Source organism: Ochotona princeps, chromosome 9 (assembly GCF_030435755.1).
Source record: "Ochotona princeps isolate mOchPri1 chromosome 9, mOchPri1.hap1, whole genome shotgun sequence".
Taxonomy (NCBI): domain Eukaryota; kingdom Metazoa; phylum Chordata; class Mammalia; order Lagomorpha; family Ochotonidae; genus Ochotona; species Ochotona princeps.
In genome coordinates this window covers 63,364,432-63,389,454 of record NC_080840.1, presented here as the reverse complement: position 1 = coordinate 63,389,454, position 25,023 = coordinate 63,364,432, and the positions used below count along the sequence as shown (strand labels likewise).

Sequence of the window (25,023 nt, the reverse complement as noted above, 5' to 3'; positions counted from 1 at the left end):
TTGGAATGTGATAAAATACTTTTTAAAGGGCTCAAAGGTTTTTTTTTTTTTCTGTTTTTAATGCTGGATGTCTCTATGTGTAAATGACTTTTAGTTATATGACTATTGTCTAGTTCAACTCAATTATTTAAATTTAGTATTTTTGTTAATAATTATTTCTATCAGTTATGGGAGTTTTATAAGAATCAGTAATTATTCACTTTAGGGAGTTTTATAAGAACACAGTAAATTTTGACCATCTCTCTGCTTTTTCCTTCAATACTTTCCTTCAAGTTGAATATATTATTTCTAAATACCAGCAACATTCTACACCGTGATATGAAATTTTGATTTTTGAATTTTAATCTCAGCTCAGTCATTGACTCTATGACCTGGTCAAGCCATAGCATCTGGACATTGGCCTCTGATCTTTACCTGTGTCCATTACCTGTATCTATTACCTGTATGACACCACTGGTCAGGGAGATTCTGTAATGTTTGAGTCTTGTTTAGTGTGTGTGTAATGCACTCAGGTTTTTCATAATATAATTTTCATGAACTTTTAAAAATCTCTTGTGTACATGAATTTGTACATTATTTTACATGAAAACAAACATCATCTTTCCATTCCTAAGAACACAAACATGCACGTAATTGCCCTATACTCCTTGTTAAATAATCCAGTATTAAGAAGAAAGATGATATGTTGTATTTCTAATTACTTAACACAGAAGTGCTAATTCCTGTTCAACATCCTGGTTGACTTTTTAAAAATAGGCAATATCTTAATACAATAAGAACATAAAAATGTTTAGTTTATACTCACGTCAGCAAACTGCATGAAATATTTCTAAGTCACTACATGATCCTAAATTATATTGTAAGAAAGTAAGAGAAAAACACAATGTGGAGATGAATGATCTGAAAGATAGGCATTTTGTGTGTCAAGAGTTCTTGAAAGGATTACCATCAATAACCCATGTATGCACAGAATAAGCCTAGACACAAGTTCTGTCTCAGGATTTCTGAGGACCTTTCTGTTGAATTGCCCTTGCCTCTTACCTAGCTGATAGCATAAAATTGAACATTTGCAAAAGAAAAGCTGTGCAATGGAAATAGGGACAAGCAGCAAAAAGGGTAAAAAAATAAAGATCCTTTTGAGGTTTATAAGTGAATAGAAGAAGACACCCAAAGATCTCAGAGAAGGTTCTGACCTTGGAGGGTTAACTCCAAGGGTTCAAGGGCAGGCAGTGGAGCTCTGAGAACCCAAATGGCAAGCTCCTGGTCTTCACTTTAGAGGCAAACAGCAGCAAAGGTCTCTGAGGAAGACTTGTTCATTCCAAAGGAAACTCTGCATTGCATTAGGAGCCCTGCACAGTCGCTGAGCAGGAAGATTTCCCACTCCTGCCCCCAGGTGACGTAAGGATGTGCTTTCTTGACAGTGTGTATGTCTGATGGACTAGAGAAGGGGGATTTTATGACAAGAGGGTACGGCACAGGGGAAGAGGATTGTGGCTTTAGCCGGTTGAAATCAGCCTTTATCTTACCATTGAGGCAAGCTTTATCCTGACTCACCTGGCTCTACATCTATCGAAGACCTACAGATGCTGGGGTGCTGTATGTTCACCTGTTATTGACCCTTGGAATCTTGCTAGTGTGTCTGTGTGTGTGAGAGAGAGAGCGAGAGAGAGCGAGAGAGAGAGAGGAGTGGGAGGGTAGAGATGGCTTTACAAAGTATACACAGTTTACCTTTCTTCTTTCCTCTGCGGCCTCCAGTTTTTTCTGGATCTCCTCCAGGGACAGATCTTTCTTCTTTGGAGAAGCTAAAGTCCTCGGGGCTTCTGAGATAGGAGATGGTGGCTTTAGGATCAGTTCAAAAGCCTGGCCGGAGGCACGTTTGTTGATTTGCTTCACTTCCATATCTAAGAAATGAACACCAGAGAATGTTAAACATATAGAATTCAAAGCTTGGGTTTATTTTAATGTATTTCAGCAACTGAGAGAGGCACAGTTATTCTGGGGAGTAGAAATAAAATGCAACATTTGACAATTGCCATTACATTGTTTCTAATGCAGAATAAGACCCCTCTCTTTAGTAATATTATGAATATATTTTAACAGATCAAATATTTATAGCATTGGGAAATTCAATATATATATTTAGATGATGAGGAAAAGAAGAGCTCTCCAGTTCTCACATATAGTTTAGAATTACATACATATATCTAACATTACAGTATAATCACTCCCATGTTTGGAAGCCCCAGGAGTTATGTGCAAACTACTGTCACAACTGAGCTGTTGGAAATAATTTGGCAAAGTCTAGGCTATTGGCAAGCTTCCTGCTGGCTCCTGTGTCGTCCCTCATGTTTGTTACTCAGTCAGGAAGTGTGTGTTGTGTGCACTGTGGGAACAATGACATCAGCCTGGGATGGAGTCCTTACCCGCAGAGTACTGACAGTCTAACATTGACAATAAGACAAGGCCTCACTGTGGTATTTTTTGCCCTCACCTTGCTGCTACTTGGAATATTTCTCTCTGGCATACCTGTACAGTAGCTAGATATCAAGGAGAGAAGCAGTGTGTAGAGGATGAATAGTACTCCATGTACTAAGTTGGTTTCATACAGGCACACATGGAATTCAGCATTAGAAGGCAGGAGTTTCTTGTTGGGTAGATTTGGGAGACATTGGATGTTGGCCAGAGAGCACAAAATTTCAATTAGACAGGAAAAGCAAGTTCAAAATATCCCATTGTACAACATGGTATTACGTTATTTAAAATTGCTTAAAGAGTAGATTTGCAGTGTTCTTCTGTAATATGAAGATATGATAAGTATGTGAGGTAATGTATATGTTAGTTAACTTGGTTTGGCCATTCGTTCCACAATGTATCCATACAAGATGTATTCGAAAAGTTAACGGAGAGTGAGTACTGTGAAAAAACACTGCATGAGTTTCAAATTTTTTTGTACTAAACTTAGTTTTAAATTCTGTTTGCCATCAATTCTTTGAAGTACCTTCATATTTCAAATGTATTTTACAATATTAGTGTGTATAATCTTCATTTGTCAATTAAAAAAACAATAGTGGCTAGTCATGTTTTTCATAAGTGACTTTTGTGCTAAAGATAAGCGGGTTATCAGACACTCAAGTTTTAATCCTGCATAAAATAGTTTTTAATATAAATATACTTAATAATAATATAAAAAATGATAGCTAGCATTTGGTGAGACATCCACAATTATATAATTCATGAGCTGGTAAAATACAATGATTAAAAAATCTCATTGATCAGTTCTCTTTTTTAGATGAATATTCTTTATTTTGAGTCCAGACTGGATCCCTTTGACTTCCACTCATGGACACTTGTTTGTGATGTGGCTCTTTGCCAGATGAGGTCATTCTCTCCTGCATCTTTCAAGTTCAGTTGTCCTTTAGTACCTGCAGCTATGGTTCCAGGCCCTTCTCCTCCCCTCCCGCCCCGTGGATACCCAAAATCAGGGATGCTCAAGTCTTTCATATAAAATGACACTGGGTTTCAATAGAATCTGCATGATCCTCCCATCAATCTTAAACCATCCCAGACTAGTGATAATTTATAGTTCCAAGTACATATCATACAAATAGTTGTCATACTGAATTGCCTCGGGAATAATGACATGCAGGGTATCTTCCCCCAAATATTTTCCATTGGAAGTTGGTTAGATCTGCAGCTGTGGGTCCTATAAGAGGGAGGGCTGTGTACTACATCTCCCTACCCCAGGCTAAGCAGTCCCATTGAGATTGTTTCTAGATCAAGCACGTGGCTACCCTAATGTTTAAGCACTAATTTATTAATGTTTCTTTGAAATTGTGGCAGCCAAGCCAGTCAGGTCTCCAGGCTAGTTCTGATCAGAGCAGAACTAATGGTTCTGATACGAAGATTATGTGTCCATCAATGCTCTTTCAGAAGCCTCTTAATACACATTGAGGTTGTGGTCAGGTTAAATTCCCAGGCTGACAGAACTGATGCCCTCTCCTTCAAAACTCACAGAGAACTAAGTTAGTAAGTTGGAACTAATGTGCGGTTCCCCCTGTCCCAACAAATATAAATGTAATTTAAAATTTCCTGAAGCCATTCAATATTATATTTTGAACACGACTGTATTAAAACACTGTAAGTCTATCGAAAATTATTACAAAAGAGCATGGGCAAATAAACAGTTTATTTGATATGGCAGTGGAGTTTTACGTAGCTTAACTGAGGGAATGGTATCAGAATTGCTGGTTTTTCATGTGAAGAGTGGGGTCCTTCCCTCTGAGTGACAATGGGAAAGTTAATTAAATTCTTTAAGTTGTCATTCCATCACATAAAGACAGAGCTAAGAAGGGCATCTTTCTTTTAAGCTTGGGGTGAAGATTAAAATTGGAAGAGCAGGGAATGTGAAACATTGACTGTGACACTTGGTAGTTTCAAATGTAAATATTCAGTGCAAACTGCTATCATCCTTATCTGCAACAAGTAATTCACATTATTATCTATATAGAAATACAAAGTCAAGTTAGAGATTTAAGAAATTTGAGATTCTCTATCCATTTAATTCACTTCATAGGAGATTGTGTTATCTGTTCAGTTTCTGAATCTTTGGTCAAACATAATTTTGAAATTTCTTCTACCCTTTTTCTCAATCGCTAAACCAATAAAAGCCATAATTACCTCCTCTTTCTACCCACTCTGTGTTCTACATTCTGACATTGCCCCTGAGCACTGAGTGCCTTGCAGGTGAGTTTCACACTATATTCATCCTTGGATCGACAGTGAGTAATCAAATATTCCTAGCGTCTCCTAAGAAAGATAGCAGGATTTCCAATTGCAGCCAGATTTAGCAGACGAGAAAGGTCCGCCCAGTTTATTGGTTGACTGAATTATGCCAATCAGGAACTGGCACTGGGCTCGTGTTCTAATCAAAGTTTTGGTTAGATACCAAAATCTTTTCACATGGGGCAGGACATACTCCCTTCTGAGACAGCTGATTAGCTGTTAGACTGTTTATGTCATCAGAAAACAGTTTTGAGAAGAAAATGCCTCTGAGCACGGGCTTTGAAAGCCTAGAGAAGGTTAATTGCCAAAGGCCCATTCACAAGGTCCTTCATATTTTTCTTTACATATATGGAAAATAAAGATAAGAGTCTAACCATAAAACATGTGTTAATTATAACATGCAACTGTATCAAAACATTTTGATTAAACTGACTGAATTAGGTGAGAATGATGCTGTTGATGATGTTAGCGCTCTTGGTGCTTTGACTTAACATGAAACACTTTAAACATCCTAACAACCCTACCAAGAGGTGTTCAATGTGGCTCCAGGAATCTAGGTGTCTGCTTGCCTGAAGCAATGGAATTAGTGCCAAAGTGGGAAAGAAAAAACCTAAGCAAAGGAATCAGGGTACATTAAACCTAGGGCTCTACTTGCATAAACCGAGCTGTCACACCAATGCTCTGGGCCTTTCTCTTTGTATCCTCTTCCCTAGGGCCTCAGTTATATCAGTTTTTTTTTCAGTTGGTCAATTATGACTTTTGTCAGTTTGCTGATATACAAAAGATATAAAGACTATGATAAAGAAAAACAGTGGTGGTTATTGATTTCACAATATCAGTTTTCTAAGTACAAGTGTATTTCTTTGCAAACTGGTGTCTGTTCTACTTTCAGCATATTATCTGCAAAGAAGCTTTAAATGTGCCTGGAGATGGATTTATTGGATAACATTCTAGTCAGATATCTTAGGAGATGTTCACGTGCTGTTATTAGCATCAAATGCAAGCTTATTTGAGTAATGTTAAGATCTATAGCTACAAGCATCAAGTCAATAGTGGGATCTACAAGTACTGGCTTAATTCTATCAGGAGCTATGACAGAGAGACAAATGCATGCAAGCTCTGCATGATCCAGGCAGCAGCAGAGTTTCCACTCACTGCAGGCAACTCACCATCGTAAGTGTAGATGTTGATGTTGCGGGGTTCCGGGTAGAAGCAAGAGCAGATCAGCGAAAGCATGGACAGCTCCTTCATTTTCTCCTTGTAGGCTGAAATGAAAGACTCAAGTTCAGGCTCTTTCATTCTCTGAATTTTCTCTTCAAGCTTCTTTGCCTTTGTGTAATAATTGTTAAGTCTTCTGTTGAGTGAATATTACCAAGTGTACTATGTTGCCTTCTTTTACAAAATATAAGCGAAAGAAAAGATGGAAACCGAACTTTATGTACTCTTGATTGTAGAGGATGCGTGGTGCATATTAAGGCAGCATTGGTAACAAGTGTGAGAGAGGGGGAGCTATAGGAGAAAGGATGGAAGAGGAAATTAAGAGAGAGGGAGCTGCAGGAGAAAGGATGGAATAAGCAGTCTAGGGCAGGAAGAGACAGGGAAAGGATGGAGAAAGGGGTATGGCTAAAATCAAGAGCGACAGGCACATCATACGAGTGCACCGAGTCTGTGGTTCCTGAGACAGAGGAGGTCTCCTTTGCTGGTTCAGTCTGAATTATTATAGATTCCTTGGGGGATGACCTGAGAACTCATGAGCACAGTTCGCAGCTATATCTTCAGAGGTCCTATGTTGCGGTTTTCTCTCTATCCCAAGCGCATTTTCTTATCTCTCCCTGTTTCCATCCACACCAAAAACCTGGATCCAATGTCTGACATGAATATCCTTCCCTTCCTATGGATTCCAGTTTGGTGGCTAACCTTGGCAAGCAGCTGTGAGAATCAGACGGTGATCTCTCTGCCCCCCTTTACTTGCCTTTCCCAGTTTCTTTTCTCCTTCCTCTTCCAGGAAGACAACTATGTTTGAGCATTGTCAATAGGATTTGTTGACTAGCAGGAAGTACATTCAACACCTACATACTTTAAAGCCATGGAATGTTTGAGAAGTTTCTAGGAGATTACTTAGTCAACTGTCCATACACTCTACCTATAATTAAGTTTACAAACAAGGAAACAGCCTCACAGGGGCCAAGCCATGTGTGGCCAGTGACACAGATGAGATCTCTGGATAAAATACAGTTAAGTCAGTCTACCTCATGTCTGCCCTGAGGGTTTGCTTCAACTCCATTTTTAGGATGAGCTTCAGTGTGTTGGCACAAATTTGAACCAACACAGAAATAAAGCACAGCCAATTAAAATTTCTAACATAACACATCCAGAGGATTTGCCAACAGAGGAATCTCTTCCCATGTAGCACTTTTCCTTAGAAGCAACACAATTTGCCTGTGCCACAAAAATCTTGGCATAGCCATTCTGAGACACAGTATTGCACACTTTTGGAATTTTAGAAGCTCTAACCCTACTTTCCTATTCACTTGATTAATGCCATCATATCACATATGAAGGCCCGAGAAGACCTTTCCATAGAAATGCAGTGGAAATTACAATCTTTCCCCCCAAAATAAAACAGTTTAACACATTAAATTCCATGATCTAATTGAAAAAAACAGCAAGACTTTGTGGGTTGATACTTTTTTTTGGAAAAGAATGCGATATGTTGTCTAAAACAGTTCACACACTTTGCCTAAGGCTTTTTTATTTTCTCATTTTTCTTTATGTTTGCTCTTACATTAATTCTCACATGTGAGGCATGAACTATGTGACTATAGACAAACATACAGTTTTATACAAAATGTAACTTCTTGGGTAATAAATATTTGTACAGCGGATCAACTTCTCAAAAAATCCCTGATTATATATATATGTATATATATTCTAAATGTATGACTAAAAATATCTGTACACTGGTATTACAGCTAATCGGGCAAACAGAAAATTGCAGTAATTATCTAGAAAAATTTTCACTTAGTTATCAGGAATGCATTTTGATGGCCAATAATCTAAATTGTACCTGTTTTCTCTTCTGTTGTGTGTAAACTTTGGTACTGCTTTTTTTCTTGAAGAGCAAATAGTGGTCACAGGGAAGAGAACAATGGAACTACAGATCTAATTATCATCAGATTTTGGGATAGATTAAAGGGGCAGAAAGACTCATTTCCTTGGTAAAACATAAAGTAGACACCATGTACTCTCTCCCCTGTTCTCAGGGATAAACTGAGCACTTCGCTTAAATGTCGAACTTTTAAGTACACCTTAATTTTCTGTGGATCTTGTTTTAAAAAGAAAATCATGTATTTTATTCAGGAAACTATACCTTAATATTTTTGAAAAGCTCAATTTTCCTTGAATTTGACTGTATCGGATGCATGTTTGCATGTATACACTTGTTTGCATGTGTGTGTGCGGTAATTTGCTGCCTAAAGGTTTATAACCCAATATTAAGTTATTTTTTTAAACTTAGATGTGTTATTACATTTAGAAATCATTTTGGGATGTTCACTATCATATTTTCTTTTTTACAGATGAAGTAAATGAAAAGATTTCATTTAAAACATCACTTACATATCATATGGATTCAATTTTGGAATGTAAGATATTTTTGTTGATGGACATGCAATTAAAGGAAATAAGTTTAAAAAGAAAAGTAAATAACTCATATTTTGGAAGGGCTATTTTAACATTACCAAAGATTATGGATATGAGGTAATGTTCTAGACATTTCTCCTAAGATGATGTAATTCTAATTGGTTTGATATAAAATTAGACGCAATCTTCATTCATTCTGCTCATCTCTCCCTACAAGAATTAGGATCATCTTAAGCCAAGGAAGTTTTGAAACGTCAATGCTTTGACTGACCAAAGCATCCTAGTTTAGTTCTGTAGAAATAGTTATCAACTTGAAACACAGGAATGTTTCAGAAGATCGAAGTCATACAAGCCTATTACTGGAGTTTACAGAAGCACATTTCAAATCAAAGGATTCTTGGCACCGGCGATTTGTGACAAGGAAAAGAAACAAGATGACAAGAATCAGTCCTTGTGATCAAAATGGTAATAGAAGCACTAAATTGTCCCAGTCTGGGCTTCACCTTTCTCCTGATTTCCACGAAAGCTCCTGCTGTGTTTAATGAGAGTCTCACTACAGCATGTGCGGTCTTGCCCTTTTATTTATCAGTTACCCGGATGTAAGAAATTCTTATAGTCTTTGATACACACCAAACTACACAGTAAAGGAGTAATGGGAACTCTTTATTCTGTTTATGCATCAAAATTAATCACAAACCCTGATTTTAGGTACTAAGGGATTTTTACTCCCATTAGGTCCCCTGAATACTGCTTAGATTGAGCCTTACTTGAACAAAGGTTACGCAAAATGGAGAGAGCTGGTTCATATGGTTAAGCTGAGTTCACATGTAAAATGCAGTTTCTTCTTCCCTTCTTGTAGTCATCTGAGCAGGGATGTACCTGAGTTGGGGTGCTTTCAAGGCTGGCCTGCCTTTCTCGGAGTGTTGTCTCCAAAATGAGTGAATGAGTCTTCGAAGAGACAAAGATGTCTCCTTACCACTTTTAAATCTTTTCTCAGAGTAGAAAAACACGCCCCATCCATTCTTTTCTTCCTTCTTTCATTTGGCAAAAGACACATGTGCACTTAAGAAGTGGACAGAGGTGATCACATCCCTTGCATTTGCCATTGATTCAGCACAGCTCACACCTACTGAGCACAGTCATCTCTGCACTTGGGATGTGGGACTCAGGGGCAAAGAGGTCACTAAGTCAACAAGATGGAGACTAACAGTCAAGGTCACTGGGTTACACGTGGCTTCTACGTCACAAGAACTCTGCATTTAATCTGACGATGACTCAGATCTTTCTGAGACAACATCTATAATGATCTGCTATGTTCTCAGTGAAGCAGGAACATGCAGAAATGGAAAAGGCGAAAGTTCTATCACAGTGCAAAATTATATATTCATGATAGTTCATATGATTTTGTCTCAATTCATGGGCTACTTGATGTTTCCCCTTGAATTACCTAAGGGTTTACACATTGAGGATACAGACTTAAGGAGCTGTATCTCAATTGGGTTGACTGTTTTCAAGCAATGGAATATACCAATTTATATAGAACACTGGGACCCTAGAATAGTTTGTGCTACAAGTCATATCAGTTATATCCTAATTTAATTCCTCTGCCAATCTAGAGATTTGATCAAATTTAGAGAATGCTTCTTGAAGTGTTTGCATATGAACTTGTATTTCCTTGGAATGGTAGAACGTTTCAATGTACTTGAAGAATTTCACATTATTGTTTTAGTTCTGAGTGTGTTTTATAACCTATCCTTTGTTATAATATCAACTGTGAATAAAAGAAGTATTTTAACATGGCAGTGTTGCCAAACATTATTTACCAAATTTCCACTGACTTGAGAATTGTGATCTTGCAGTGTACAAAATTGCAGCAGTCTCCTGAAATCTTTGTGGAGGAAAGGAATGATGCATAAATAATTCATAGAGGACAGCTACTTCAGGCAAGGGTCACAGATTTCGCACATAGGAGCCCATGTTTTTCTTGCTTTCACAAACCCAAGGTGGTGTTCAAGGTCTCCTTCAAGGAAACCTTGTAGACTGCACAGTAATTAGCATTTACTCAATAGGGTTCTCAAAGGCTGCATTTCAAATCACTAGCCATTATGAAAATAAAACTCATTCAAAAACTGTGCAGTAACTTTTTATGTAATAGATGCAGTGGACAAAACAGAACAGTCAATAAGATGTTCTCCCTGGATGAAAAGAAGCCCCTGACTCTGCCATTTACACTTAGGTCCACACAGCAAGTTCCACAGAATGGATTTGTATGTATCTGAAAACATATTCACACTTAATGGCTTTTATTGAAAGAGTCTCAAGGTTTCTTCATTTCAAGGACACAGCCACTTGCTGGCTTGTTTCAAGTAAGTTGCTGTAGACTTTTCTTTTTTCAATACTCTGAAGTGGTTGTTTCTCCCTTAGTGTTATACAGCTTCAGCTTTCCTGAGTTTGACAGTGGCACATGTTGGTGATGTAACTATAATTGCTTGGCTTAAAGGCAAAATTTAAGAAAGTCCTTCCACTTCAAGGCAACTTTACAATAGCAGATAATCAATTCTCTATGCAAGGAGAAAAAAGGGCAGGTGCCTACTTCCTCTGTATTCATGTTCATGTTCTGTTGCCTTTTTTTTGGGCTGGAATACAGACTAAAGTAGAGCAGCTGGGTCACGTGCCGGTGCCCATACGAAACACTAGCATCACAGGGGCGGCTAACCTAATGCATCACAATGCCACCTCCCCACTTTATTTCCCAACAGTGAACTTACAAAAATTTACAGGAAGGAAAATTCAAAGAAAGCAGCTATTATCTGTATCACAGAAAATACTTCCTTGCATAGAGCAGTGCTGCAAAATCCTCCTGGACTTCTCTTGGCTAATTATCACTGTCCCAAGTGTTTCACAGTTCCCTTCTCAAGTTTATAAAACATGATAAAATGTGTAACTCTTGGGATAGAATATCACTGTGGAAATCTGTCAAGAGCCACAAATTTCCATTTTAAAAAATTATTTTCCATTGTCATCCTGAGTTAGTTGGCATGAAGGTTGTTGTAATTCATAAATAATACAGACTGTACTGTGCACACGGTTGGTTTTTAAAGTTTAATGCTAAAAGGTCAATAAAGAGAATCCAATTCCTTTAAAGCTGCTCAATATAATTCCTCTCCAACACTGGTCCTGAACTTAGGAAAAGTTTCATTCTAAATGCTGGATTCAGCTTATCTTACTTGTTCTACTACATTTATCCTCCTTAGAGTAAGTCTGGTTGACAGAAGTGATGCAGTTCCTTTCTCTCCACCTTTATGCTTTGATCAGGCATTTTAGAACTGAACTTTTAACAAAAAATTTCTTAACATTTCAAGCATAAAAAACTGTACATATTTATGAGGTGTAAGATGTTTCAATACATGTGTATATTGTGTAATGTCCAATACATTACGACCTGATGTGGATTTAAATGACAATGGTGTTTGCATATAAAGTCCCTCCTTGGTCATTATTCCTTGTTCACAGGAGCATGAGTGCATCTTATCCATATTTTTTTGCTTATGAAGTAAAGAAAAACACTGAATATTTATAGGTAGATTAATGTCAATAATATGCATTTTGGAAAAGGACTCTATATTCCTTTGACTATTTCTGCAGTGATGATATGCATATCAAATCCTAATTGATGTACTATACACTCACATACATTGCTATTTTGAAGGCAAAACAAGATACTAAAGATACCACTTGTTATCAGTAATCAATTACCCGATCTTGGGCATTTTTAAGGGCAGGTGCAGAAAAATGCTAACTTGGATTTTTGGAGTACTGTTCTTGCTCTGGTAATCATATTCTGTGAACCTTCAATACCAGATAACCTATTGGCTCCTAAAACACTGTGGATTTTAAAGATACTATTTTAAGGCACAATGGGCAGAAATAACATTAAATTTTCAGCATCTATTACATTCAGCACCACATTCATCTAAGGAATATTCTGCTTGTATTGTTCGGCTCTAATGTTTTTATTGTGCTCATCTGCAAGTGGAAGGATGCGTTGGTTATCCTTGAAAGCAAGAAAAGACCTGGCTTAACGTAAGGTGTTGAAATGGAAGACCAGGAGGGTGCTAGACAGGTAGGAGGCTGGGGAGGTAGGGATGAGATATTATGTGACAGTCAAATGATGTGGGATTTTGGTTAAACTGATGGGGTAGTAATATAATGAGACAGAAAAGAGCCTGTGTGTGTGTGTGTGTGTGTGAGAGAGAGAGAGAGAGAGAGAGAGAGAGAGAGAGAGAATGAATGACAATTTCTTGTTTTCTGCTCTTCAAGGGATTTCATAAACACTTTCCTGTTTCTGGAGTCAGTTTTTACTCTAGCAAATGTGACATTTTTTATGTTGGTGAGTTCTCCTGGATAGGCAAAAGGCTCATTTCATGGAAGCTACATATTCATACAGCTAGTCAGCCCTTGTATTCATGGGGCTTGAGTCTTGGATTCCTTCTGGAAGCCAAAATCTGTGGATGCTCAAATCTCTTACCTAAGAGGTCATGGTATTTGCATAGGACTACTCAATCCTCCTGGATATTTTAAGTCAACTCTAAATTTCCTATTATCACATACAATATACATAGTATATTTCACTATACTGTACATTTATTTCACTATACAGATTATGGAATAATGACAATAAAAAAGTATACATGTTCACTACAGATGCAATCTGCTTTTAGAAAGTTTCCCTCCTGCTGTTAGTTAAGTCCATGGATGTGGAGCCTGTGGATAATAGAGGGTCAACTGTATTTCTTTGAAGGATGAGATATGAAATATGACAGGGAAATATATATAATGGAAATGGATCCTTGTTCATAATCCTTTTGTTAATTGTGTTTGGACCTAGATAAAATACTTAAGTACTAAATTCCAGTGTTACTGAGAATGGATTTATCTGGGATGTATAATACATGGTAGTTACGTTGAAAACATTCATCTCTCTCACCAAAACAAATTATTATTGCATAGTATTTCCTCAAATTAAATTTTTAGTAAGTTGTTGGTCACTGCATGTAGAAAGAATTGAGATATTTAAATTTGGATTATGTTTATTATTTTCATCATCCATTTAGAGTACGGGAAAAGAGATAAGACTATTATCAAAAGCTTAATGTTAAATTGCTTACTTTCTGCTCGTAACAACCATGTGTTTTGTCTATTGTGTAAATTAGAAAATTGTAGTTTAGAAATGGTACCTAATTTACTCAAGGGCTCTCAGCTGGTGAGTAGTGCAGCAGGCTTCAAAACTGCATCCATCTAATACCACTCACCTCCAACCTAGTAACACGCTCTGACCTGTAATGGGACTTACGTGTGTGTGTGTTTAAACATTTGTAGGGTTTTGCATTCCTTTTAGCTATGAACTGCTTTCATTCCTACTTTCAGTTACACAAAGCTTTGTCCTTTTAACTTTGAAGGCACCTTCAAACCAAGCTTTCAATACTGTCTAAGTAGGGGATACACAGTCTCAGGGAGATAGACTCTGAGGATAGAGGATCTCCTGCGGTGCCTGTGGAAGGAAGAACGGAGCCGGAAGTGCAGGCCAGGGGTGCTATTTCACAGGTGCTGAGTCAGAGGCACAGAGAGAAAAATCAACCTGCCCACGGTTAGTGAATGAGAGTAAAAACTAACACGGAGGGCTTGATTCTGCTCCTGCATGCTTCCTTTTGGGCCACAGCCAAAGGGGTGGAAGCTGCTGGGGGGCTAAGCTTCCTGTTCCCTTGAGTTCACCCTGCACAGTTAGAGGGGGTGAGTTCTCCCACACCCTTCATACAGACCTGAGCCCCCGCTCTGGGTCATCTCTGAGTCACTGTTTGCTCCATGGGTCACAGCACCATCTGGGAACTTGTAAAAACTGTAAACTCACAGGCTTCCTTTAAACCCAGAATTAGAACTCGTATGAATGGGTGGGGTTCTAATTCCCCCAGTGCTGTTGACACTGGTGAAATCTGAAAAGCATTTTAGCTAATGGGTTCACATATTTAAATTTTGCAGTGTTTTATTGGGTCTTAGTTCACTCTTATGGATATTATTATATAGTGTCTCTTAATATTGCAAAGTAATAAAATTGCTAAATGCTGAAGCATTGTTTTTAAAGGATTGTCTTTATAGTTATAAATTATCAGTTTGTATTGCCAATTTGTTTTTAATATGCTCAAGAAATGTTCAGTATGTATTCCTCAAGGGCAACTAGGTTACATTCCCCTAAAACATGCTTGCACATTATATTTTAGCCTCATAAGAGCCACAGCATAGGCTCAGAACAGAGATGAAGCTTGAATCTGTTCTATTTTACTCATTGACCTTCACTAGAGACTTTGGACTGGATACAAATAGGTCGAGTGTGGGGTCAGTATCTGGGATGCCTGAGTCTCATTTATGAGCACCTGGTTCACTCTTGATTTAGGCTTTCAGCCTTTCCACCCATGTGGCAGACCTGGATTAAGTTTCTAGATTCTAGGTTCAGCCTTGCCCAGACCTGGCTATCATGAGCAAGTGGATATGGAGCAGCATATAAGAAAGGTAGCAAATAAAGAAAATAATTTTTAAAAGTCTAGTGTGTGATCGTGCTAACCAACTAGGGTAGTTTCACATCTAAAACTGTATATTTATCTAACTACTTCTACTTTTATTGTATCTTCCTTTTGACCTGAAGCTTACACATGAGAACCAAACTGAGTAAATTCTTTGGGATTAAATGTAGTTATCTTTGAATAGGGTCATTTGTATACATTTACACTCACAGGGATTATATGAAGATTAAGAAGACTGGAATAAACGAATGTTTTCTAAGAGCTGCAAGGTCCTCTGTAGACAGATCATGCTGTCTATCTTGAAAAATTTTCAATCTTCTAAACCCTTCCTCTTCTTGATTACAAAAAATCTCAGGTAGCATGAAAAGATGATTAACTTTTAAAATAAAAGGTGCTGGCTGGATCACACCATCTGCTATCAAAACCAGAAGCAGCTGGCAAGTTTTCATGTATTTCTGCAATTCTAGGTACTAACTGGCAACTCTAAAGCTGTAAAATCTAAATAGTAATCATGGATACATGTGTGGTAAGTACAAAGAACCCTGCAGTAGTAAAGGCTGCTGTGCTGTGAGGCAAGGCTTCCCAGGAAGTGGGAGTTCAGCTGTGTGAGACCTGGGCAGGGTCCCCGAGGCCAGAGGGACGGCAATGCTTGTGCATGGCACTTTCAGACCTCAGTTTTCTAAGGGCCAACTGATTACAGGTAGAAGCATTTCCTGTGAGTTAGATTTTTACCTAGTAGGAAATCTGAACTGTGAGATAATTAGTAGGTTTTCCTTGAGAAGTTTCGTTAAATGAAAATTAAACTCTGTGACTAAAGTCCATAGGAAAAAAGATTGCCCAAAAGATCAGAATGCCAAACGATATTTAATCTACATTTCCAAATGATCTCATGTAAAACTATTTGTGAGACTAGGTTTAGATCCATTTTATATTATATTTTATCCTGATTATAAAGGCATATAATGAAATGATGATTTATTGTTTGACTAAGAATTTGTACAACTGGATAATATACAAACTCCAATATCTGAAATACAAGTATTTGAAAATAACAATTTCTAAATGGGCATTCTTAGAGGCCTTGTTTTACAATGGCAGTTAAAGAAAAAAAAATTGAATCCTAGACAATATACTTGTGTCATAAAAACAAATTATGTTGAGCCAACCCTACTCAGTTCACCTCCTGTCCTAGCAGGAACAGTGGCTTTTCCCGGCTGGCTTTCACCCCATTCTGGTTCTTGTTGTTGAATGTTTCAGCCCAGCCATGGCTCGTCCATACCCACATACAGCTCACACATGGCTCAGTAGCGGGTTGAGACCCAGCCTAATCAGTCCCACATCTACCCTGGTTCTCCATGACACCAGATGGTGTTGGGGTCTGAACTGGCCTGGTGCATCCAATCCCAGCCCACACTAGTGCCTCGGGTGACTGCAACTGTTTCCTAGATAGAACGCAGCCCCCATTCCAGCACACGCGCCCCTTGGTGGGAATACCTCAAGGTTTCTTTGGAGATCTCCCCAATCGAACTGCTGGACTCAGAACTCTAACCAAGAAAAGACAGAAGACAGAACAGGTCAATCATTCATCTCAGCTATATGTTGGCAGCGAAATATGGGGCAAACGGAGACTTTATGATGGACCATATCAATCAGTGGACGACCTCATCGAGTGAAACTGGCAGCGATTCATAACTGGAGAACTATTAAAACCACTTGAGCAAATATCTCAGAGCATGCCCCACATCCGGGACTTGGGGTGGGCGGGAAACCGGGTGGGGCTTCTCCCTCAATATCCCCCTTTACCTCAGATACATGATGGAAACAATATGGACATAATAGTATTACCCATTTCCCTACACCCCTGAACCTTTTTTTTAACTGCCATTAACTATGTAAAGATTGTCAACAACAATACAATAAAATAAAAAATAAATAAAAAAACCAAATTATGTTTAATGTGCTATTTAATCACTGTAATTATTTTTGTCTCAAGAATTAAACTTTGTATCCTAAAATGTTTCAGCTTATTAAAGTTTCATTCTGGAGGCCAACACTTGGGCAAGAGAGAAGAATCTCAAAGTATTCTTGCTGTGGTTTTACAGTCTGATATGTGGTTTTTCTGAAGTACAACTCCTAGAGAGGCTGTATTTCCAGATGATTGGCAAAATGACTGCTGAAATGCATTAATTAACCTTTCCGTTCACATAAAAGTGTTTCATGAGAACAAATGTACACAAAATGTTATCTTTAATCATGACTCATAAAAATTGGTTATTATAAACATGGATTTTGCTACTACACATGTCCCCCTGACAAATGACAAGGTCTCATCCCTCCATTAAAGATAATTAAGACTGATTTCCAAGGGTCTCAGAGCCCCTCTGCAGGTCTCTCTTGCCTGTCTGCTTCTGAGGTGACACTACGACAGATGAGAACCTTACAGTAAAAGCCACTAGCTGCATGGACTGTTGATACCTAGGCTGAATGTCTTTTAGTTCTAAACTTATTTCATAAAGCTAAATTTTAAAATTAAGTATCTAGAGTCTGTGAAACGAGTTATGGCTCCACCAGAAAGGTTCCAACCATGATGAAACTGGTAAAATTCAGCCTTTTTTTTTTAAAGTTGTGATCATCATGGTCGACCACATGCTGCTTTTAGCTGAGACTACAAATAGCAATGTGTTCCATATGTTTAACCCCAAGGTCTTATAGTTTTCTCCTCCAAAAGCCTAAATAGTAGAAATTATTTTAAGAAGTCCCAGGTTAGTTATCAAAAGCTACTCATTAGTGAAGGTTCTTTGTCAAGGTGAGTCTGTGTTCAGTAAGGTCAAGATCATCTCTGGTCATGCACAGCAGAATGACAGCATGGCAGGCTCGGCCTCCAGCATGGAAGGACCTCTGACATAGGGCAGGTATGAAAGTAGCAGGGACTGGTAAGAACACAGAGTCTGCAGCCCCGATGGCCTGGGCTATCTCACTGACCTGAGGAAAGTTACCTCACCTTTCATGTCTCTATTTTTTCACCTGTACTGGAATCTACCTCTTCCAAGTATTAGATGATTAACATGGTTAGTTAATTATAAATAAAGAATTTACAATGCTGCCTCACCAGTTATATGTGCCATATAAACATTCAGCAAACATTGCAAGTCATTTCTTTCCAGAGAATCTGAAATTTATGTTAGCAAAATGATTCGTGCAAGAAAGGAATACAGCAAGAAAATTGTTAAAGCACTAGTTAAGAAAACTTCATGGATCAGTTCTTAAAGTTTAGATTATTTTGTCTTCTCTAAATTGAGAATTATATCCATGGCAGACTTCCATGATTAAGTGTTTAAAACACATATTGTCTTAGCATGTCTTCATTTTTAAATCTGCATATTGCAAAAATTGAGTTTTGCAGCTTCTCAGAATGAGCAGTTAAAAACAGAATGACCAGTTAAAAACAATGAGCAGTTAAAAACAGAAAAACAAAGACTCAAGGGGTAGACTTAAGGCTTCACCTTGGGTAATGGTGTATCCCACTAACTCTTCTTTATTTGGGATCGTGTTTTTCATGCCTACTTGGGAAGTGCTGTATTTCTAAATTCACATATTTCATGTGTAGTGTTTTTGCAGGATAGTATTTCTAAAAACATGCAAATGTTTGCATGGCCAGCAACTCATTGCACTGGCAAACTGGCATATGGTACCTTTGATGCTATTCCCTAAGTCTCATTTTTCTCTCCAGTTTGGCTTGCTTAGAAAGTCTTAAATAATGGGACTCTTGATTGGTTTAAGTAAGCAAAAATAGTGTGCACAACTTGTTCTCCAACATACAGCCACATATTTTAACACTTTTTCTAATGAGATATATAGGAAATAATACTGTTAGAATAATTTGGTAAGTAATAAGGATGATACATTTTAAGAGATAATTTTAGTGTCATTCAATCCAATCCTCTGTTTTAATTTTCTCAGGCTGTGAAGTACTTGTGGTGAGTGAGCTCTAAGGGAAATGAGGTTAAACCTTGCGCGCCTGTTCCTCATGTAAAAGGGTCTGGGCTGAACTTTCTCTTCTGCATCTGGTTTGTAAATAACGGGAAGCTGGCATGATTGATTTATTGCCCTTTTCCATTGTACCACAGCCACATCCATTTCTTCTTCTTAGGCAAGACAAAGAGACACACATTTTCCATAATTCTCTTGGAGGTCTGCTGAGTGAATCCTGTAACATGAATATATTTTTTAAAATCCAATTAAGAGGAGTGATGATGCAGAACACATAATCCCCAGAGGAATAAAATCCCTAAGTATACAAATTTGGAGGTGAAATCTTTTGTAATGATTGCCATGGGCTGAAAAACACGCAGACATAGTCTCAGAGTTTACTATCATAGGTACACGTTCAGTACGTTTGTAGAAAAGATACACTTTGTGGTCAGAATCAGCATCATTTGGGTGCTGGTTATACAGTCTGCTCTTAACCCAGGCTTCTTGGATCCTAATTTGCATTCTAATAGGATCACAAGTCATTCCTATGCAAATCTAAGTCTGGGGAATATGGTTATATGACACTTGAATATTTTACAGATGGATTATATTTAACATAAAATATAAGAGAAAAATCTCCCCTATCAATGCAAATAGGAGAAAAGAAATCCACCTTCCATAGTCCTAAAAATGTGATGCTTAGTGGTCTGTTATCATGTCACAACTAACAAAACATTTTCACTAAACTGATAAAACTGTTGCCAGGAGATGCTTGATAACTGATGAAAGCTGCCAAAAGTTAGACTGAAATCACATATTTGGTTCAGGCAGGTACATTTTTAATGGAAAAAGAAATGAAAGATAGGAAACACACCCCTTTTCAGTGCAACATTTTATCCGCCTGTTTTAAATTAGTCAGCAGGCTTTCTGTTGGACCTGATTCTGCCACTCAATGTTTCCAACATCAGGCACTGTCTAGACACAGGAATAAATAAATAATATTTTTGTTTAAAGTATTGTTTAATTTTAACATTAAAATCCTATTCCTAAATAATTTTATTATTACTACTACTACTGTTGTTTTTCAACCATTCACCCACTACAAACTCCCAGGAATAATGTAAGTGGTATTATGATAATGTATTGAAACAGAAAAAGTAAAATCATAAGGGAATAATTAACCAGAATCTATGCCTACTTGCAAATTAGGATCCCTTATTTCATCTTGTCCCTTGAATACATGCAAAAACTAGCTGTATTAACTTGTTGAATAAACAATTGAATGATGAAATAAATCAGAAATTTTATTAAATAGCTAATATTTAGAAAACTTTGCCCTCTAGTGGGGTGAAAAGTTGATGCAGAATGCAAGGATTTTCAACAGAGAGATTTCAGGAGAAAGAATAGTCTAGGTTCTGGAAATGTCTGGGTCCCTGGCCAATTCAGTATTTCTGTAGCAAATCTCTCACATTTTTCATATAGAGCCATAGATCCTGTGATAACAGAATCTTGTGTTTTTCCACAACCAGAAGTAAACTGATGTGAGCTGGGCTTAGCTCTCAGCAGCATGGGGCTGGCCATAGCCAGGTCCAGGGTTGTGCTATTAACCCGTTTGTTGGAGGCCAGCTCCACCCAGTCTCGTGAGGCAGTGAGTTGCCGAGCCGCAGGAGCCGCCAGTCTTAGGCAGCTGAAGTAAATAACAACCATGACCGACAAACAGAATTTTCCTACAGGCTACCTGGATGTACCAGTGCAAAAATGACTAAATACAAGATACATTTAGTTCACCTTCCATTTTATTTTCAGTTGTATAGATTTGACTTAAAATTCTGCTTGGTAGCTTCTATCAGATATTCACTAGACATGTATTTGAATGCTAAATTATATGAAAAAAACGATTTTATTGTATGAATCAGCTTGATGGAAATGGGAAGACATTTTGTGAATCTAAAAGAAAGGTAGCCTTTCACGGCATCTTACCATGGAGCAGGAGTTATTTGAAGGAAGTCATTGCATATCAAATGAAGCACCTATTCCACAATCTAGCCTTTACTAATTGAAAAATTAACAACACACAAAGTAATTAAAGTCTATTGCAAAATCATTGTGAATGTTGACCAAAAAGCTCTAGATTTTAATATCACAAATTATCCAGTGTTGTCATTTTAAAATGCACGTTTTAACAGAGAATTTTAACATTCACACACAAATACCACTAGGTCTGTCCCTTTATTCCAGGATACACAGTATATTACCTGGGCTATGGAGTGCTAATTGCAGATTCAGCTTACTCGAGTGGGAGTGCAATAAGCCGACACGATTCGTAGCAAAGCTACTGTTATTTCCTTTCACTTTCAGTTATTTATATATTCATTTGAGAAGATAATGGGGGATATTCTGAGCACCTAGTACACTCACGCTGAATACAGTAATTGTTTAATGAATCAGGAAAAAAAAAGCCTCCGCCTTGCTGACTAACTGGTCAGGCTGAGCAACTGGAATGACTTTCCAATCTATCACCTGAATATTGCAGAGGTAGTGTTTCTGTTCATCGGCCTGCAAATGCAGCTTAGTTACGGCAAAAAAAAAAACACACACAAAAAAAACCCTGCATTTGTTAGGTATGGGGTGGGATTCTCTGCATAAAACCGAAACCATTATCACGTATCAGCAGCCGGAAGAAGAGTTCTGGGGAAAACAATTGAAATGTCACGCATCAAAGCCAGTATTTGTAGGTTTATAGATATAACTTTATGCGGAGATCCTACCATCTCAATTATATATGTATATTTCCACGCATTGCAGTACAATTTTCTGCAGAGAATTTTCCAGCAACTTCCAGCAATCACTGGCACACACACCCTGCCCTTTGCAATCACCTGCACATACGTTCTAATCACACTAACACGCATAACCCAGACAGGTAGCCAAAATATAGTTGTTTTATATCTTAAAAGAACAATCCGAGACAAAATTTTCTAGAGGGAGGAGAGTGAAGGCGACTGTGAAGGAGTGAACGCAAGGGTTCGTTCATCCTTAACCACAACCAACGTCCCTGCTAGGGAGAATAAAGCCACTGAGTCATGAAGTCATCACAATGCTGATCTGAAATAACAACACCGAAGAAGACGAATTTGCAACCGCTGTCTTTCTACAGATACCTCTCAGTGGCTGTGCAGGGAGTGGAGACGGCCAGCCCTTGGACCGCATTCTCAGAGCCCTTCTGGATAGGCAGGCGAACTCGGACCTGTGGCAAGCAGCAGGAGCTCAGGACACTGCGCAGAAAGCCGTCTGGCCGGCGGTCCCCGCGGGGGCGAGCGCCGGGCTCCGGGGCGGGGCGCGCAGGGCGCGCAGGGCGCGGCGGCCGGCTCTGCAGGGCTGGCGGCTCTCCACGCCGCGCGCTCGCCACGTGCGCCCCCGCCCGGCCGCCGCCAGCCGCAGCTGCGAGGGTGGGGCCGAGCCGCGCCCGGCTGCAGAACCGGGTCCCGGCTCCGGAGACCTCGGTGGGAGGGAGGCCGGGAAATCAAGGCGTGGTGGGTGGGTGGGTGTGTGTGTGTGTGTGTGTGTGTGTGTGTGTGTGTGTGTGTAGAACCGAGGGTGCACCGTGATAAGGTCCCGGGCCCTGTGCGCTGTGGGTGGCTGAGAAGAGAATGCCTTCCCCGCACCCCAGGGAAGGGTCACCTCTGCGGTGCCGCGGTCGGGCGGGGTGCGGCCGCGCCTTTGTGTGGCCGGGGCGGGGCTGCAGCCCGCCTTCCTGCAGTGCCACCCTCTCTGCAGGGAGGGGCAGGTGGCGCGGGGACCGAGAGCAACGCCCACGTGTGCGCACAGCCAGCCGGCTGTTCTGGGCTGCGGGTCCTGGGACCGCAGCCCACTGCACGGCCCCTCCCATACCCACTACCCCGCCCGTCTGTGAGCCCCAGGTTTTCCCAGCTCCGCGGGTAAGCTTGGGGCAGAGCGGAGCCACCCGGATGGAGCCTTTTCTGCAGTCCCCCCACCCCATTCTTTGCCCCCTCCCAACCCTCCCTTCATCCGCACCTGGGCCCAGCGCGGGGGATGGGGAGGGTGAGCCCGCAGACCTCAAGGCCCCTCCCTGCTGGTCCACCCCCGGCTAGCGCCGCAACCACGGGTACTCTAGGCGTAAGACCCATTGCGGATGCAGGCCCTGATCGCAAATTTTATTCAGTCTGTTTTTCCGCTGTTTCTCTGACATAGGTCAAACCTGCGAATTTGTAGAGACGTGGCCCTCCCTGTCTGACCCATAAAATGGACATTTCACGTGGGCTCAACTTAAGACCTTGCCCCATTTTTTTTTTTGCTTTCTATTGAGTTTTGACACCTTTATCTGCATCATCCTGTAGCTATCTATACGGTTTAGTAGTTTTACTTTATTATTTATGTATATATTTATTATTGTTCACCGCCCTTCCTATCAAAGCATCTGTATTTTGCATCTCTGGCTAATCGCCCTATGCAACATGTTCTGGAAAGAAAAAAACAGTTATGTCCCCCCTCTCATCGCCCCCCACCACGTCACTGAACAATGAGGCCAGGCTGGGGGTCAGCGGTCAGGTCCACCAAACCCAGGCCCGGAGGCGTCAGGGGCGCAGAGCGCGAGGCGTGGTGCGGTGTTCCCGCAGGGCTGGGCTGCTGAGCGCAGCGCCCGCGCCCCTCTCGGCCCCTCGGGCTGGGCGCGGCGTGGGGTGGGGGCGGCGCAGTTCCGCACAGGGTGGGGCTGTCCGCATTGTGCGCCCTGCGCTGCAGGTGCCTCCCCCAACCCACCCCTGGGACCGCTGGTCGGTACACAAAGAAACCCCACCCCACGCCTGGCGAGCCGCTGTCCCTCCACCTCGCCCCACCGCGCGCTTCCCCGCCCCCGCAGCTGCCCACCCGCACCCTCCACGCCCTCCCCGACTTCCCTGCTCCTTGCTCCCCCGGCCCCTAAAACAAAGGAGCCTTACCCCCAGCCTTTCCCCGTCGCCTTACCTCCCAGCGCCGCGCCCTGGGACGAGCGGTTTCTTGGAGGAGACAATACCCAGTATCGTAAAAATGTGCCCCTTCTTCCCCAGCCCCGTCTCCACCCATTTTTCAGACAACCTAAATGGGACCGTTTTGACTGCGTTTTTTTCTTTCTCCTTCCTCCCCGTTTCCCCCTTTCTCCGTATTCCTCTTCGGGGAAGAAATAAAGGACGTTACAAAGCACTTTCCGAAATGTCCCTTAATCCTATTTAAGACAAACACTTAGGGTGGCCCCCTCCCCTAAAGACTGAGCTGTAACATAAGAGATGGAAACAATAACTAAATTCCCCACCCATGGTACGGCAACTTACCTGTTCTATCTTTAAAAAGAAATTCTTCCCTTTAGATTTCCAAGGATCCCCTTGCCCCCAAACTACCCTCCCACCTCGCCCAGATCTGCCTCTGCCCTCCTAGGCTCTCGTGTTGCCTCAAACGTCTTTTTCCTTTCTAAAATAAATGTCTCCGAACACCTTCAGAGCCCCGAGGCAGGTGGTGAGAGATGGGCTCCAGGTCGAGCCCAGGGGGAAGGGGCGCGATGTCTTACCCATTGCTGTTTTAGCCATTGTGGGACGCGCAGATGCTGAGCGGTGGCGAAGGCGAAGGGTCCGGCTCCAGCAGCGGAGAGAGCGAGAGAGACTGAATAAGGCACTGAGTCTGCAGAGTGGGACCGAGCTAGAGAAAGAGCAAGAGGCAGGAGCCCATGAATAATTATCACTCAGAAGCTCAAGCAGATTGGCTCCCAAGGTCCCCTGACATGACTCCCGCAGAGTCAGAATCTCTAAGCATTAAATATTGATCGGCCAATGGTGCTGGAGTACAAAGTACCACAATGCAGTTTGAAATGGAAATCAGTCCTTCCCTGGCAGCTCCCCCCATGTTTGGGGACTGATAGTACAGTCCAAGGAGAGTGGCGCCTTAGCCCAGAAACCTCCCAGGAGCTAAGAACTGGGCTGTGCCCACCTGGGAACAAGGGTGCTTGACTTTGTTCACGGATGTGTTACTGTCCCAGTAACAGGAAAAAGGGGAAAGGGGAAGC

General features: G+C 40.5%; 1 protein-coding gene across 3 annotated transcripts in view; it reads right to left on the bottom strand.

The window, feature by feature from the left end:
- The window catches only part of STMN2 (stathmin 2), a 40,386-nt gene extending 15,663 nt beyond the window's left edge, over positions 1-24,723 (bottom strand). The window contains exons 1-3 of one of the 3 annotated variants that reach the window (XM_004588067.4): positions 24,532-24,723; positions 5,952-6,047; positions 1,729-1,901 (exon numbers count right to left, since the gene is read on the bottom strand). In XM_004588067.4, the coding sequence (XP_004588124.1) occupies positions 1,729-1,901; positions 5,952-6,047; positions 24,532-24,550 (288 nt within the window). In that variant the 5' untranslated portion in view covers positions 24,551-24,723. Of the gene's footprint in view, positions 1-1,728; positions 1,902-5,951; positions 6,048-22,132; positions 22,287-23,954; positions 23,992-24,531 lie in introns of those variants that run through there. The other 2 variants (XM_058668387.1, XM_012927820.2) reach the window with 2 other exon arrangements.
- Positions 24,724-25,023: the final 300 nt, after the last annotated feature.